Here is an 18,002-nt window from a genome sequence, read left to right as displayed (position 1 = left end):
ACTTCATTATTTAGTATTTATTTTACTTTTCTAATTTACCTAAATGAAATAATTTAATTTAATTATCTTGTTATTTATTTTTTATTTATATATTTATTTACCTTTTTATTTATGTGATTGGGCTTTTAACTGTGTTGTAAAGAACTGTTTTTGTGCAACGTTGCAACAAACATCCTTGACAGCCGTTCCCCCTCCATAGACAAAAATGACAGCAATTCTGACCAATGGCTTTCTTTGAAATAAAGTTACGTAATCATAATATACCACGGGGAACCAATTGCAGGGCTTGAGGCGGGTCTTGAAAACCCGTTTTTATTTGTCACGTGACTGCACACGCCGCCCACTGATTGGCCACGGCGAACAGAAGGCGTGCCGACGGTGGCGGCGTGCGTTTGCCTATGTGACACAATTACAACAACTTTCAGCCGATGGTTGGGAAGTTTGCGACATTATCAAGTAACACTCACTCCTAAAACCCAACATTACATCAACTTCATGCATAAATTGGCACTGGAATACACGCTGTGTGTCGATGTACAATGAGGAGTGTGGAAGGTAACTTGACGGGATCATTTCCTTGAGGATTTGGCAAGAATTACGCTACGCCCCGTCTAGTCCTGGATAGGTGTGCAACACTTTTCGTTGTTATTGCATTTTTCCGGAGTTGCTCGGTGCCCGTCGGTCTTCTCATTTCTTTCCCATGAAATCGTGCGGAGTGTCGCTCACAGCCGCTGCCGCCGCCGCTGCCCGGAGACTCGGCGTTGCTGCTGGTAATGACGAGGAGAAAATGGCGTCGGGAACAGCGACTGAAATCGAAGAGGACTTTCCGAAGCTAACAGCGCAAGAAAAAGAGAGCTTGGTCGGAACTGACAGGTTAGATAATGTCTTGTGTGAGCTCTATCACCCGCTTCTTCTCCTGAAATATATATTTTTCTTCATCGCAGTTTGAAACAACAACTATTATTGCCCCCTAAGTAATACGGAACCGCCTGTGTGTGTGTGTGTGTGTGTGTATGTGTGTGTTGTCTGTCCTCTACTTGCAGTTCACTGTTTGGATTTCATAGGCTTCAAGAAGATGGCGCCAGAACGAAGGCCTTGCTGTTAAAGGTATGCCACAGAAAACAAGATCACAGCCGCCTGGTTATCTCCTCTTGATTAGTGTATATCCCACCTGAAATAAGTGGTACAGACCTCCCAACGCAGCTCTTGCCATATGGCCAGCCGCGACGTACACAAACCTACATCCCCCTCCAACTTTGAAGCTGAATCAGACTGTAAAAGCAGCTTACAAATGTGGACCTGATTATATTGCATAGACGGGAGCGACATTTGCTCGGAAACCAAAGCACAGAATATAAAATGACTCTATTAAGGTTGCATTTCTCTAAACTAACGCTACACTATTATTAAACAGACACAACGTTGCGGTAAAATTGCAGGACGATAACGTTATATGAATCTCCATCCACCCTGCTAAAAATCGGTTGTTGAGAGAGAAAAGGTACAGTGCTACGTGATGGCATTGTCGAATACGTGTTTGTCAAAGCATATAAATCGCTATCAACACATATATTTTTAAGGATAGACAAGCATGTGTGAAGAAAATACATTTTATGTTGCAAACTGTTGTTACTTTGCTTGTTACACTTGCTGCAATCGGGCTAAACTAAATGTAACACGTTGCTATCTAACTTAAGTGTTATACTATGTGGCCTGCAAAAGTAGAGAGTAAATGCACACTTCCTTTTATTGAGAGGAGAAACAATATCCCAGCAAAACCCTGCGTCGCATCCTCTGAAACGGCAGCCAGAGTTTGGGGTTGTGCGTCAGCTCACTCTGCTAGCCTAGCATGTTAGCTGCTAACTCTCCAGCGGTCCCCCCCCCCCCTTCACTTGCACACATAGCTACTACGGCGCCACTTATCAGACAACAACGAGGGAGAAGTAAATACATAGAGGTAGTTTTAGGGTTGCAAAATAATGGCTGCTTGACTTGGCCTAAGATGGCGGGGATGGGAAGAAAATACTTAGCAAACGTTTGCCAGCTAACTAGCAGCAGCGGCTAGGCTAATCACCATTCGCAAAAAAACCTTATCACGACGATGTTTTAACAAAGGTGATTGATTATAAACCGGAAGCCAGTGGAACACACTTAACTGACTGTGTAGTGCTTGTTGCACACACGGCAGTCGTGCACATGCGGTCCATGTTTGCACCGTTCCGCTGCCTGTGCTTGATCTGCGTCTTCAACATGTGGCTTCTGGGTTTCTTGTTGAAGGGTTGGCTGGTAACGTTGTTTTGTTCAGGTGTACTTTGAGATCAGGCCCAGCCATGCACTCAGTTATTGTCATTTTTGGTTTGCTGCTGTCCTTCATTCTCTGCTGGATACCTGGGTACCCAAGCAGGCCTTTTCATACAACAACATTAAACTTAAAAAGGTCTGCTTGTGGGATCTGTCTGCGTGATAACACCACATGTGTAAGGCTGTGTCACACGCAATTATATTTATAACTGTACTTATACCAAGTTCCCTTTAGATGCTCTCTCTCGACTCTACCATTTTAAAATGTGGGGGATGGGAGAGTTAAGCATGAGGCTGAACATAAGAACCCATTAATTCATTTTGGTACTGTCCCACTATAATTTTCACAATTTGAGGATATTTGTAAGTGTAGTTTTGTTCGCTGGGTCACACTGTCTGCAGGGTGCTCTGCTGGATAACCTCTGTGGCACAAATTCATAAGTAGAAGAGCAGCTTGGCGTTATGCCAGCACCTTGCAAAATGTGTGTAATAATGCCCTTTTTTTATTTGCTGTATGACAGAAGTGTGAGGAGACATACTATTTGCAAATGTGAGCTTGATTATTTTCCTCAGGAGAAGCTTGAGGTAGGGTCTAATCACAATGTGATTAGATTTGGGCTCTTTGAGCAAAGGCTTGTCATAATAATTCAGTTTTCTTTCATTTGTGAAACTCCCGGGGCAGCGCGGTGGTGCAGTGGTTAGCACTTTCGCCGCAAAGCAATAAGGTTGTGGGTTCAAACCCCGGTTTCCCCGGCCTTTCTGTGTGGAGTTTGTATGTTCTCCCTTGTGCGTGTGGGTTCCCTCCGGGTGCTCCGGCTTCCTCCCACCATCCAAAGACATGCAGGCTAGGTTAATTGGTGTCTCCAAAAATTGTCCTTAGGTATGAGTGTGAGTGGTTGTTTGTCGATGTGTGGCCCTGCAATGGACTGGCGATCTGTTCAGGGTGTACTCCGCCTTTCGCCCGATGTAAGCTGGATTGGCTCCAGCCCCCCCGCGACCCTGTACTTGGGATAAGCGGTTGACGATGGATGGATGGACAGTTCTGCAAATGTTACACTGAGGCACTAGTTTTAAAAACAAAGTGAGTGGCTTTCCAGTGATGAATGATGCATGAATGTTTTATTACAATCTTATCAGAGGTTCTTTTTGTCACTTTTGAATATATTGCTTTGTGGTCTAACATAATCTTTTATTAAATATATGCATTTTGACATTACTGTATAAATTGTGCCACATCATTTATGAAGAGTTAGAATGTGGGTTTTTTATTTATTTTTATTTTTTTGTAGTGCACTAAATTGATGATGATCGTTAGGACAGCAAAAAAAACAGTATCTGCCTCTTGGACTGTCCAGTGAAGGATGTGATTTACTAGTTTGGTATCAGAATTAGCTCTTTGGCACACTTACTGGAAAAATGTTCTAGGAATTTATCTAGAGTCTTGTGGTAATAACAGCCAGAGTCAATTTTCTGAAAAGAGATGACGTCAAAATCTCCATACAGTCAATCATACGAGAGTTACTTTGGTCGTATACTCTCAACTATGTGCTGCGAATAAACAACCATAATAGGTATTTTAATGGTGTCTCTGCTTGATAGAGATGCATAGGAGTTCATAAGGATCAGATATAATTTGCAGGTTCCTCAAAACAAGAAGCAAAAATAAGAAACATTCTATATTGCCTACTTCTGCAAGCTGGGACTTTTCTGACTGCTCTTAACCTGATAACTGTTCGTTTGTAAGAGAGAGATTCTGTCTTTTGTAATAATAAATACCAAAGGAGTGTATCACCTACTGTGTTACAAACATGACATTCATAATAGTATTCTTAATGATACATACAGGCAAAAATCTTCAGGTAACTTCAGAATCAACTGTGCAAGAACATAATGTCTAGAGTTATTATGTCACAGTACAGTAATTTCATTTCACCCAGACCTTTGCATTAGCCTTTCAGTTTTATCACAGATACATTGCTGAATCGTTTGATTTTTACAAAGCTGTTGTTGGTGTCTGTTTTAGCTCAACAAGATCAGCACACGTTGAAGATAATGCTCTGTTCACCACAAAATGACTACTTTTTGAAATTTATCTAAATAGTTTTTCTAAATTGGCATATTGCATCCAGCATAATTGTTTTGTTGACTAGCACAGAGAGAGAGAGAGAGAGTTATACTCAAAACCATTCCTCCTCAGTGGCTGCAGTATGGGCTATCATGAGTAATTTGTTTAGCCGTTGTTTAAATACTGACTGACAAGGCCCATATGTGGGCATACAGCAGGTACTATGCAAAACCGCCCTGGAAGGCTTGAAAAACGCACGCCTTTGGTATTCTGTGAGTCAGCCGTCTCTGATAATCGCCTAGTGAACTTATGCCATTAAGGTCAAGCTATTGTCAGAATTTGCTTGCCATATTGACCATTTATAATTTTTATGTAACATGCATATTCTCTACCAACCATTGAAGTCTTTCATGTTCAGTGCAGCTGTGTAGCATCTCTTTAACTCTACGCTGTTACTGCTCTTTCATTTAGGCTGTTAGCTGCTATGATGCCCTCATCCTGAAAGCAGAGGGGAAAGTGGACCCTGACATTTTCTGTCAGCTGGGCCACTTTAACCTCCTGCTGGAGGACTATTCAAAAGGTGAGAGTCTCAATGTATACATTATCCTGCCTGTTTTCTCTCCCTTCCAAATCTGTATCTCCGCATCAGTTCATTATTTTCTGAACTTTGTTTTTTCCCTTTGTGTTATATTGATTCAAAATAGAGAACTGATGGCTAGTTTTTCATGAGTCATTCGATGTGCGCTGTTGTTGCTCAATATTTTGGTTAACAGTGACAAAGGATTATTCTGATTAAACATTTTCAGCTTGTCTTAAAACAGTTGAATATCTGAAGAAGTTAACATTGTCACTAACTCTTCATTATCTCCTTCTGTGTCTCTCACGCTATCACATTCTTTTATTCATTTCACCGTTTTCCCAGCACTATCTGCATACCAGAGGTACTTCAGTTTACAGTCGGACTACTGGAAGGTGAGTTTACACAAAATGAAACCAGCAACATTACATGCATCGCCCTAAAACTGTGGCAGTCTCTATGCAATGTTCCCAACATTATGTGCACGTTAATATGAACGAGAACATGCTCAGCTAGTCTTAAAACTGCAAGTCTACACTCTAACGTCACTGTAGTCATTTAATTTCAAATCCAGTGTGCTGATATACGCAGCCAAACAATGGAAAAACATATCGCTGTCCTTATACTTTGTGAGTGCGCTGCACAAGAACAACCCCTGGAATGCAGATCAAGTGGACTCTACTGTATGTGTTGACATGTGTTGATTAGGGACGGAAAGATTTCTGCGCACACAACAAGACTGGGTTTGTTGTCAGCCTGTTGTATGTACTTGATTTCTGTAGGACATGTGGCATTACTTTACTGTTCAGTGCACGTAAGGCTTCTGTGAGGGATTATTTAAGGCCGTTAACCTCTTAACATTCCTGTAAATTTCATGCAAAACGCCTTTCAAGGCATATCCAACCTAAACTGAATGTAGTTCTTGAACCATTTGGAGTATACGCATGGTTTTGGGCTTCTCTGAAAGATAACACTCTGGAGTGTTTAACCCAGAAGTCAGAATGATTGCAAGTGCTATTGGAATTGATTAATATAAGTCAAACACACTAAAACTAAAATATTTTTGTTGTTTCCGCTTGAAAATGTTTGCTAACAAATGCATGCAGACAACAATAGCTGGGACTTGTTAGCTGGAAAACACTGTAGGGCTACGGCATAAATTCTAGTTTAAATTTAATACCAATACCATGAAAAATGACTATTATACGCAGGTTTTTCTAAGTGTATGTCTTGGCGGCTACTGCTGCATTGCTCTGTATTAGCTGGTAGCTTGACTCAGATGTGTTTTGTTAAATTCGGGGAATATTTCCTCATTGGTCGCTAGCTCTGTTTTTCATGTGCTCTGAAAAAAAAATCCGGTTTTCCTACACAGCCCTGGGTCTGTAACTTAAGCACACACAAAGCTGCTCGGAGCGAGCAGCAGGTGGCGGTGGCGCTTTCGAAGCAGTAGGAGAGAGAATGTAAACAAACAGAGGTACATTCGAACATGCTGGACTTATTATGGGACGATGGCTGAGAAACGGCCACAGAGGGAAAGGTCTGAGGAATTGTGATCCAAGTTATACGACCAGGTGGGGGGAAGACCCGTGTTAACATCGGTGAGGGGTTTCAATGCTGAATAAATCTAGATTTGAAAAGAATGAAAACCGATGCTGAGGTTGCTCTGTTTCTGCCGGACAGGTGAGTAAAGTTAGCTTTACTGTTCCGCATTAACGACAGGTTCAGTATTACAGTCTTGTCTGTCTGTCATGTTTGTGATGATCCCAGCTGGTTAGCTTTGCTAGCTTTGCCGCAGCGGTCAGTATGTGTGCGGTAGAGGAGGAATAGACGGAGGTTATGTGTGAACGGAGAATAGAGAGGAGCGGGTCAGCACCTTGTTCAGCAGTAAATGTACAGTAGAAGTTACAGTGGCTGGTGAACAAAGACTGCAGCTTCTCAGGACTAAAGAGGAGCTCCCGTGTGTTGCTGCCAACTGTTGAATAAAGTGAAGGGGGTTAGCTGCAAAGTTAGCATTGACTTCGGCCCTGGAGAAAAACAGTTGCTCTTGTGCTTCCCACCTCTTATTAGTCACTGTATTTTTGTACAAACTATTTCAAATAACTCTCTTTACATTTTTACTCTGTTGTGTTTTGGATGCTGCGTTTCTGTCGTTTGTTTGATGTTTGTTGACTAATTGTAACTATTCAAGTTCCTCTCGATAATCCTACCGATAAATAAACTAGACTCTGTGTCTTAGATTTAGGCTTAGAAAAGTATTTTGCTTCAATGCATATTTAAATATTGTCAGGCTTGTCACACCTTCTACAGTGCTGCTAAAACATGTCCTCTTACTGAGGCTAACGTGCTCTCGGACAGCAGACGCTGTGGATTCTGCTATATTTCAGCAGAGTAGGCCTGGTTACCATGTTGTTACCAATTGCATAGTATCTCTTTAAAGCTGGAAATCGTTATTTTCAGAATTTTTTTGGCTACACAAAGTGCCAGTCATCGTGACTGTTGCTTGCAATTGGCTCAGCCTACCCACGAAATAATAGGGGCTGGCCCTTCCTTACAGCGCGGTCTCTCATTGGCTGTTGTAGGCTGTGAAACGGACATGTAAGCTCCTAATGGGTCAGATTTGGTGTCAATCGAAAGGTTAGAGTTCAGTAGCTAATTTTGAATACAAGCTATTGTAGTTGTTCACATCCAAATCGGAGTTATTACAGTTATGACATACGAGCCACGTCTGCCAGCAAATATGAAACGATTCGGCAGCTGTCCCTGGGGATTTATTGATGGAATAATGTGTTTTGGACTAAATGTTTTTACTTGATTGGATCGTCTGGACCTTTTTTGTAGGAGTATAATTGATCGGTGGATTACTATGAGGCTTCATAGGTGAGTCGTGTCAATTTTGATTGTACTGGTTGGTCTGACAGAGGCGCAGATTGTACCTGCTGTGGTGATTGTATCTTGAAATGGTTTGCATTGGTCGAATCACGGGCATGTTGCTGTACAGCAGCTCGCATTTTGCAAAAAGCTCTAACAGTATATTTGGTGACACATTTGTGCAGAGAAACGAGAGAGAGACTTTGGTGTTACCTTAGAAGACGTGGACACAGCGGATATTTTAGCCAGGTAAAGCAAAGAGTAGGGAACACACCTGTTGGTGCCACTGTAATTCAGTACCACGTTGTTTCGAAAGACTAGTTGTGTTTTTTGGGGAAACAAGCAGGTGTGTGCACGCAGTAGGAGACAGGTGTAGGGGTATGAAAGAAGGCGATAGGGTAGTCTTTCAATATTTTCAAATGAAATACACAAATATAATTAATAGGGCTGTGATGAGATCTCGCAAGATTAAATTGTAAGCAGAATACTCATCAGGTAAAAAGCTGTCTCGCAAGACTCATGCAAATGGTGTTTTTCACACGTCAAGCCACACAATAATTGTCTCACGCAGGGAAATACAAATGTATAACTGATGAGAAAAACTCTGGAGCAAATCAACTTTGCCCAGTTTATATTTACTGCATGTCAGCTAGTGTGGGTTTAATGGGCTCATTCATATCTCAGCCAACCTGTCTCTTTAACATAGAATCTATTTTTTGATTTAATATAGGTTTACATTTTAATATAGCCTAACTGCTCAGGATGCTAGGGACCTGTTTGTGGCTCCAGGGGGGGCCTCCACTAAGTTCCAATTTTTTAGCTGTCCGTCACCTCCATTTATTGTATTTCACCTATTTAACCAAGAATGACAGAGCTAGAGAGTGATGTAATGGATTTCTTGGGACCACTGGGTAGAAGGATTAGGGTTGTTTAGCTCTTAGCTAAACTGGCATTGTATTATAACTGGACTCGACCAAATCGTTTCTGTGGATCTGGGAATACAAAGCAGTTCCAAAGGGGGGGGTGGAATTTCCACGTGAGCCTTACGGAACTCCTATCCACTTTGGATAATTTTCTTTGTTAATTTTGCTAATAGCATAACTTTCTTCATTTTAACGAGCTTAACAGCGTAGCACAGTTTATGAGGATGTGGTCAGTAATTGTGGATGTAACAATGTTAGTATTCAGACATATTTGCCTCACTTTTGATTGCATACAGTTCCTGCTCGTGGCCTGGATTTAAACTGTCCAATCAGCTGTGATATGATGGGATCCAGCCTGCCTTCTCTATGCTCTCTGTGTGGATAAATAGGCTCGTTTGATGTTTCACTGTTTGGAGTGCCCATTAAGCAGAGGTGCTGAGAATTCGATTATGATCAGATCTGACAGCACTGGGCTCCTCGGGATTTCAGATCTGCACAGTGAAGTGAGGGTGTGAGGTCCTTCCCTCTGCTAGATAATGATGTGGGGCAGACTTCCCTTGGGAATCTGAGCTTGGAGCCCAAAACCAGGGCCAAACTGGTACGGTTGACCAAATATGGCTCTAACTGGTCTCCCAACTGGGAAGGGAAAACTTTTAGGGCAGAAAAGATGTGTCAACCTAATTATGTTGATAATGGAAATGCATTAAATTATGCTCAGTGAGTCTGTGCGACTCATTGGCTGAATCTCATCATGGCTGTGTAACTCGACTCAGTCTAATGTTTGTATTTGTGGTCAAACCGTATGGGTTTTTCAAAGGCCGATGCCAAAATTTAGAGTGCCGATGGCGGATGTATAATGCCGATATCAAAACAAAAAAAGTCATGTATTATCCATGTAGACTGTCTAATATATGTGTTATCTTAGCCAGTAACATGTTTTAGATGGAATTTACATTAAGGAAATACAAAAATACAGCAGTTTGTCAGAAGTGACGTCATTGAACTGCATTATTCTCTACAGTATAACAGTATATATTTAACATTATCCAGTAAAGGTTTTAGATTAGATTTGCTAGAATTTAGCTCGGCCATGTGAGTGCAGGTTTCGGCCGATGCAGATTATCTCAAAATGCTAGATATCGGCACGATTAATTGATCTACCACTAGTTTGTATGATGTGTTATCTGGTTATATACTTACTTGATATGAAAAACCTGCTGGTAGCAGATACAATTGATATTTTGTTTTCTCTTAGGTTTGGTTATGAGATTTGATTTGATAGACAAAGGCCACAGTCCTTTTTGTAGTGAGTGATTGAGATGTTTCGGCTACTTGTTGATCAGGGCATAATGTAACTCTGGTGCATGCCCATTGATCGGCCTCTTGGTTTTTGTTGTTACTATCAGCACCTTGACATATGTTGGTCATACCGCCCTCTCCTTACAGCTCGATGAGTTGAAATGTTGCGTGTGTCTTGCACCGTGGTGAACCAATGCCCCTTTACTATAAATTACATTTTCCAAATCCCAATTAACTAGCATGGAAATGGTAGGGTCTGTCATTTGGATGTCTTCTCCTGGAAAATGGTTTCTTGTTCAACTTGGCATGTAGTATGTTACGATTTATCAAGCATAATACAACCAGACAAACCAAGAAAGGACTGGATAAATACAGTTTGGTGCAGTTTCATTTTATTGAACAGTTTGTATGTAGAAATGCCATGACAGGGTTATAACTACTAGATTTTAGCTTTCACCAAGTAATCATTACAATTTGTTGAAGAATTTCTCTGCTGCTGTTGGTAACAATTTTCCCACGCTCTTTTTCAGAATGCTGCCTTTTTATATGGCCTTGGCATGGTTTACTACCATTACAACGCATTTCAGTGGTAAGTGCTTTAAAAGATACATTTTTCATTGCATGCATGGCATCACAATGATTTACGTTATGAATACAAATACGATTTGAATACACCTATATCTTTTGCTTTCATACCTGCAGTAAGATGAGAACATTGATATAATTTCATCTCTGTGTGCTCAGTAGAAAGTTTAGGCCACAAACATTTTAAATGGGGGGGCAAAAACAGCTGTCCTTGATTCCTAAGAGCAGCCTTCTAATTACTCTATAGCTGTCATAGTTATCAGGGATGCACGACATGACTTTCAGTCCTGATGCCATCACCAGTTTAAAATGATCAAGCTGTAGGAAGAGACTGGGAATCATTATTTTATGTGTACGGCGACATCAGGCTTGACTTTAGCATTGCTTCCTAACTCTGTAAAAGGTAATGCTCTGCTAGCAAAATCTTCAGGTCTACCATAATTGATTCAGATTCCTTTTATTGTACAACGAAACTGAGTGCAATCCTTACGGTGCATTGTACACCCAACATGACAACAAAATTAAAAATATAAAAAGTTTGAGCTAAGAAAAGAACGAGGTTCTGAATATAGGACTATAGAATATATTAAAATATAATATAAATATTATTATATAATATAAACGGATATAAAACAGTACAGCTTATAGTTAGCAGCTGAGATATTGCTGTTCATGTTACTGCACATTTGTTGAATTGCAGAGGTCCTATGTACAGGCTGTGCAGTTGAGATTATATACATATATGCATACATAAACATCTGTGCAGTGTTCTGTGAATGTAACTGGAAGTATAATAATGCTGAAAGTCGCACAGTTCCCAAACGGTCGTTATCATTGTTGGCAGTGTTCAGTTCTCGTATGGCTCTGGGTTATCCTTGATTTATACTTCTGTGTCAGGGTTACGTGCGTAGCTATGCCGTAGACTACGCATGTAGCCATGCATTTATACTTGTGCGTCAGTGTCGCCGTCATTCTGCAATCACACTCCCAAATGCTAGTTGGCGGTAGCTCTACAGCGTCCACTGTGTTGGCATTTGTCAGCAGAGCAAGCTAACTTCCTGTTTAGCACTCCGTTAACGTGAATGGGGGTAAAATTGTATACGTGCGGCTGGTGTAGCCTTTTCAAATGTTATCGACAGAGTGGATCACATTCTGATAGTGAAACGGGTGACGGTAAAATATATTGATCCACCGTGTTACAGCCGCTGTTTTGACCGCTAGTTAAAGTTACTTCAAAGCACGGGACACTTCCTGTCTGCTCGGAGGCATTGTGAGGCTACCCAGCTGATGTCGCCTCAACGTGTAGCGTGGGAAACGGGCCTCTTTACTGACCGTCAACAGTTGGGTCTCAGTGAAGGTGCCAGCTTTGCGCACTTTCATAACTTGTAAAAAAATGTCTAGAGCAAAATTGGAGCTGTAGGTTGAGGTTATCTGGTTCCTGTCCAGTCTGCTAGGTTAACAATGTTCTAACTCACAGACACGGATGAAATTGATATTGATTCTCATGTCTAACTGCAGGCACGTCTGCATGGGTCCCCCTAGGTGTTGGGGTCTCCTGTGGGACTGAGTAAGCCATCAGTCCTGTTCCAGTTAGACACTTGTGCTAACACACTTTTTTGAATTTCCTCAGCTCTGTGCACATTTTGGAAATAGTTTATTGTAATGTGAGATTTCTATCTAGCCTGAAATCTGCTCTCATATGATGTGCAGGATAAGAGAAAGAGGAATGTGATGTCTTTATGACCCACCTGATGTCACTTTGCACTTGATACGCCTTCAAGAATAAGAAGCATAATTATGGAGAAACATCTCTTTCTTGGCTCTACAGTAATGTGGATTCTCATGACTTATACGGTGGTGATAGTTTTTTTTTTTTTTCACAGCAAACATTTTTTTCACAGCAAACCTTTTTATTTTAAACATCTAAATGAGATGCAGCTGTGTTTAAAGTTATTTCCACGAGTACATTTTGTGTATCAAAATATCTTCTCCCACTTTACTCCACTTGTGTGTCAACTTTATGAATCAATGATTTCATCAGTGTTTCCCACAGGATTTTGTGAGACTATGGTGGGTGGACATCGATCCTCTTGCGGGGTCTGGGGGCATGCCCCCCGGAAGAAAGATTTGTACATTTTAAAATTAAGTGCATTCATTTGGTTCACTTTTAAAGCAAAATTAAGAGGCTAGATCTATGAAGAACTATGAACTCTTGGAAACAATTTTGTGCCCCAGTAAACACTTTGATGATAAACTCACTGTATAGATATAAATGGTGATGAAACAGCAAAAACGTCTACTAATATTTTTATGTTTTTCCAGCAACCTTAAATCAAAGAATTGTTTGTAAGTAATGACCATTTTATTTTACTTTTAATGGACACATGTAGCATGTTTTATACTTCCTGTGAATATAATCCAATTGATCCTATTTCCATACATGTTGTGTTAACACCTTATTTTGAAAACCGGACTGTCACGTGTATCCTTGTGCAACATTCACCATGTCCGACGCAATTTGTTAAATTATATTGTATGTTGTGCTCATATTGCGTACAATTAAGACTTAATAGCCTCTCTTCAGGCAAGACTTTCACACTCTTAACACTCGCTCTGCTCCTTTTAACTGCTCTTACAGGGTGTCCGCGGGGTCTGAAAAAGTCTTAAACGGTAATAAATCAATTTTGCGAAAATTAAGGCCATTAAAAAGTATTAGTCTTAATCACCATTTAACAGGTATTAAATTTTGAAGATATTTTTTTCAATGTGAAAATCCTGTTTGTCCAAAAGTTTGTTTGCTAAAAGTGTAGGTGAACGTATTTATTTATAATGCATAGACAGGCAGTGAGTAGCGACTGTGTGATTCCTTTCTGTAACGTTAGACGCAGGGATCCACCGAGCGCCTATTTCACTCTTAAACGCTCCAAAAACATAGATCCGTGCGAACCGGAAAGTGATTTACGAGTACAACCGACCTTAATCTCCCACCCTGCCGGACCCGCAATGTTAATCGTCCAAAACACAGTCGGAGTGGCGATCAGTAGTAACGGGATTAAACCGGTTTGCCAGTCACTCTGTGGCCACCTGAACAGCTCCGTTCCTGGAAAAACAAGAGCGAGATGCGCCGGCAGCAGCTGAATCGGTAAGACCGAAAACAACAGGGAAAATTCAAGGAGGGTGTGGGTTTGGCTAACGTTAGCCGGCTATTTTGCTTAATCGGTGCCTGTTATTGAAACACATTCAACTTTTCATAAAGCCGATGCTCTCGTCAATGTCAGTTTTTGTGAACAAATCAATCACAGCCTGGATGGAGCGGGATTTAAAAAAAAAAAAAAAAAAAAAAAAGCTTGATGTGCTGCAACAAACTGTATAAATGTTGAACTCATTGTTCTGCATAAACGGTTATGATTATTGATGAGTTAGTAGCCTGCCTAAAATCAAGGTTGGAGACTATCATGTAGCCTAGAGCATTTTTAAGGCACAAAGTTAATGAATAAAAATCAACCGCAAACCGAAGCAGCTGTAATTTGAATTAATATTATACTAGTGGTAAGTTATATACTATTATATTGAATATAGTAGCATAATGAATATATTAATATCAAACTTTTAGTTTACTATGAAATTAACAATATACTTTCAATTTAATGTCATACAGTCATTTAGACTAGTTCCTCCTCCAGGTTGTGCCTGTTTTACACCGCCTACACTACTTACATTATTCATCACTCAGTTTATTGTTTTCATCTTTGTTCCCTCCTGGCCTGTTTTGAATTTTGTTGTGTTTATCAAGTGGACGGTGAAAGTTATCACACATATCATTACAGGCAAGCTCACATTATCTAGTTTAAACCAAATAAAACACAAAATTATTGTTTCACATTATTTGCTGTAATATTGCGTACATAAACTGCATAGCTTATGTAAGACAGTTGCTTTTCGCAGGAAATCTGACCAGTCCTTCAAATAGAAAACTGCCCATACAGGCTGTTATAGGCAACTGAGAAAGTTGGTGAATGCCTCAATTTTTAGGTGGCGTTACAACCTGATGACATATAGGCAATAAATATGTTATACTTAAATTCCTTTTAAAAAATTTCCCTTTTTAAAGGTGTGTGTGTGTGGCTGATTTAATCAGTTACAGCTCAAAGTGGCGCGGAAGTCTTAAAATATGTTGAAAAAGTCCTGAAAAGGTCTTAAAAAGGTATTCAATTTTACTTCAGGATTCTTGTATAGACCCTGTTTTACCAGAAAGGCACTTATATGTGTGCGCTATATTTAGCGACTAGCACGATCACGTTCTTAAATGAGAGACAGTGGATATATTCAATACTGTTCAAACCCTTAGTTAACGTTCTCGTAATTACCTCAAAAGAAAAGCGGTTGTCTCGAGTCAGATGCCAGTGTGTGAACGCGTGCGTTTACAGCAGCAGGGAGCAGCGGCGCAAAACACAATGTTAGAAGTCTTTAATGTTAACCACGTGGACCCTGGCACCTATTTCCAGCCTTATTTTCGGTTCACTTTGAAACTATGGCGGAACAAAATAGACTGGCTGCCATAGTCTTGTTAATTAATTGGAAACACAGTTCATGATTGAGTGGCATCATTTTGATTTATTTAAAAGGTATGCCTGTCATTTTGAGCTTTCTCTATTTGGGTGTCTTTCTTGGCTTGTCAGTATAGATACAGGGTTTTTCTGTGTTTTTTGACTGCTTGAGAATTTACAGATTTGGGATGTTTGACTGTGGATTGGAGTTAGGGCTGTGCAATAAAACACTAATGAAAATGATCCCAATATAATTTACCTCAATAACAATATAACAAATGTTCAATATTATATTTATATATTAATATTTGATTTAATTCATTAGAATCACAATTAGCACTTAATTTTTCTATTAAGATGTTTGTTTTGTTGAAAAAGGAACTGAAATAAGTTACTAATCATATTTTTTTTTAAAGAAATTTTATCATAATTGTTTTGAATGTGCTACATCAGATATGTGAAGATCCACTGTTTGTCACGTTCTGACCATAAAGTATAGTTTAACCACACAATTAACCATGTGGCCCTTCAGCTTTCGTTCAGGGGCGAACTTTATTGTGATAATTATCAAAATGGAATGATAGGTTTTTAACGTGATAACATTTTTGGCCATATCGCCCAGCCCTAAGTGGAGTGAGAGTATTGATGTGAGCTTCTTAGTGGCAGCAGAGAGAGATGCCTTATGTGAGTGAAGGCATCGTGTTTTAAATAGGGGCAGATCTTATAAGGATTGCGCTTGCTGGAGTGTCCTCAAATGAACCATGTTGCCAAAGTAGCAGGGTCTGCTGCCTTTGTGCTATTTATGAAGTCCAGGTCACATCCGCCTCCTCAAGAGAGGTCCAGGTGGGCCCATTAGCCCCCTTGTGGCTCAGTTTCTCAGGGGGATTGTGCTGTTGAATGTGAACCAGTGTGGGACTACATCGTGAGCCCCGTCTCTCTCTCTCCCATAGGGAGCAGAGCATCACTGTCACTGACAGAATTACTGTTTTCTTGTACCACTAATAGCTACAATAGGTTTGTTCATCTTTATCAGTCAGTTAAGTCACATTTTCACTTTTCTACTTTGGCACAGTCAGAAACTAATAAATGTGTTTGTAATCCAGCTGATTAATAAATGACATCTTTAAAAATGTCACACCAGGACTATGAACTTATATTGCTGACTATTTAACTCCATGTCATTTTGTGGTTTGGGGTATATACTATTGGCTGTCTGACCCGCATTAGAGTCAATAATTTTTGGAAAGTGTACGTTCTACAAAGCCAAATTCAATTTGTCACATAATGGGTTACTACAAGGCAGCGGTAAAAACAGTGATGATGGTCGCATAAACTATTGTTAAATATTTCTATAATTTAACAGCTATTTGATGACCTATCCACACTCAATCGTGCAGGTCGGGACTGGGCGCAACCTGCAAACTTTCCAGCAGCACTGACCTGTTAATTTTTGTTTATTTAATTTCTCAGTTAAGCGGTTTGCTTATAAAATGGCAGGTGTAACAAGCTAGCAGTTTTACGCTGCACTGATTCTGAACCACATCCACATTCTGATACCTGCTTCAACTCGGCTGGTTTGCCGTGGCCGGTCTCCTATGTTTGGCCTGCTGTTGACCCCCTTACTTCATCCATGACCATGAAGGACTACAGTGTTATTGCCCTGCCAAATGAATGTGTCAGTGGGGGAGGGGGGGTACCATGTGGAGCTCTGGAGGATAGATTACGTCACCGTGAGCCTAAGGCCCAAAGGAATGCTGAGCTGTCAAATGGTGAATGTTACTTCACAGGGCTGAAGTGGTGTTCACCCGGAGAGACACTGGCTCAACTCCCCAGCTTGTCCATCTGAGCTCGTTATAGTATTATAGCCATTACAAAGTCCATCCAAAACAAGCTTCACCCCAAGAAAATATTAGATTAGATATAATCAAATTTTAATGTAGAGCAATTGTGGAACATTTATGCCATAAAATATCAACTAGTACAGCAAATGGCTTCTATTGAATGGAGCAAAATTACGTTATTTGTGTGGCCTATTTGGGGAAAATGTGTAGTGTTGCTGTCAGATGCCCTTTTCTAAAGGAGAGACTAGTTCTTTGCTCATCGTTTGGCCGGAGTCTGCCTTACGCGCTGTGTCACAACGGATTCTGTAGAGGAGCTGTGTTCTCCAAACATTCACTTTGAATCCTGCCAGGGAGGGAGGAGAGGGTGAACTCAGAGCATAGAGGGGAGGGAGGAAGAGGGGGAGGGAGGGACCAGATAAACGAGGAGATCGGGAGGAGGGAATAGGGGGCAATGAGTTCAGTGTGTGTGTGTCACCCAGACAGCACTGAGCTCAGAGCTCTGCTGTTTCATGAAGGAGAGGGGCTTCATGCTGACATGCATGTGCCATTATTGTCATAGCTACACAGTGAGTGGGTTCAAATGGAAACTCGTTTTGTTGTGCTCTTGTCTCTGCAGACTGTGGTTTATTTCAGTATTAAGAGAGCAATAGAAAGTTTAATGCTACCATGACAGAAGCCTTTCACCATTACAACATTTACTGCACTTATTAGCCAGCCTTGTGGTCAGAGGCCAGATAAACTTTGCTGATACTATTATTCATTTCATTGTTTTGTTTTATCTTTTTGATCGCCAAATCAGACAAATGTCACTGGGTCAAAAGAGCCACCGTTTTAGCTATGCTATAACAGACATTAATCTCACTTGATTTTTGCAGACAATAACTGTCACCAACACATTAAGTCAGCTGCAGCTATTCAGTGTTAATTCCTGTAGTTCACCAAACGTTCGGCTAGTGTCTGGGGAATGTGCTCTTTGTTGGCTGTACTATTTTATGT

The 18,002-nt window shown here is 40.5% G+C and overlaps 1 protein-coding gene across 1 annotated transcript in view; it reads left to right on the top strand.

Annotated features, from left to right (window-relative positions):
- Positions 1–387: 387 nt before the first annotated feature.
- The window catches only part of kdm6a (lysine (K)-specific demethylase 6A), a 44,112-nt gene continuing 26,497 nt past the window's right edge, over positions 388–18,002 (top strand). Inside the window, exons 1-5 of the mRNA XM_038721388.1 lie at positions 388–873; positions 1,044–1,107; positions 4,838–4,946; positions 5,289–5,338; positions 10,564–10,622. Of these exons, the coding sequence (XP_038577316.1) occupies positions 701–873; positions 1,044–1,107; positions 4,838–4,946; positions 5,289–5,338; positions 10,564–10,622 (455 nt within the window). The 5' untranslated portion in view covers positions 388–700. The remainder of the gene's footprint in view (positions 874–1,043; positions 1,108–4,837; positions 4,947–5,288; positions 5,339–10,563; positions 10,623–18,002) is intronic.

This window comes from Micropterus salmoides, unplaced genomic scaffold (genome assembly GCF_014851395.1).
Source record: "Micropterus salmoides isolate LMB-PRFRI ecotype aquatic unplaced genomic scaffold, ASM1485139v1 Ms_hic_scaffold_15, whole genome shotgun sequence".
In the NCBI taxonomy this organism is placed as follows: Eukaryota; Metazoa; Chordata; class Actinopteri; order Centrarchiformes; family Centrarchidae; genus Micropterus; species Micropterus salmoides.
This window is presented reverse-complemented; position numbering and strand designations above follow the sequence as displayed.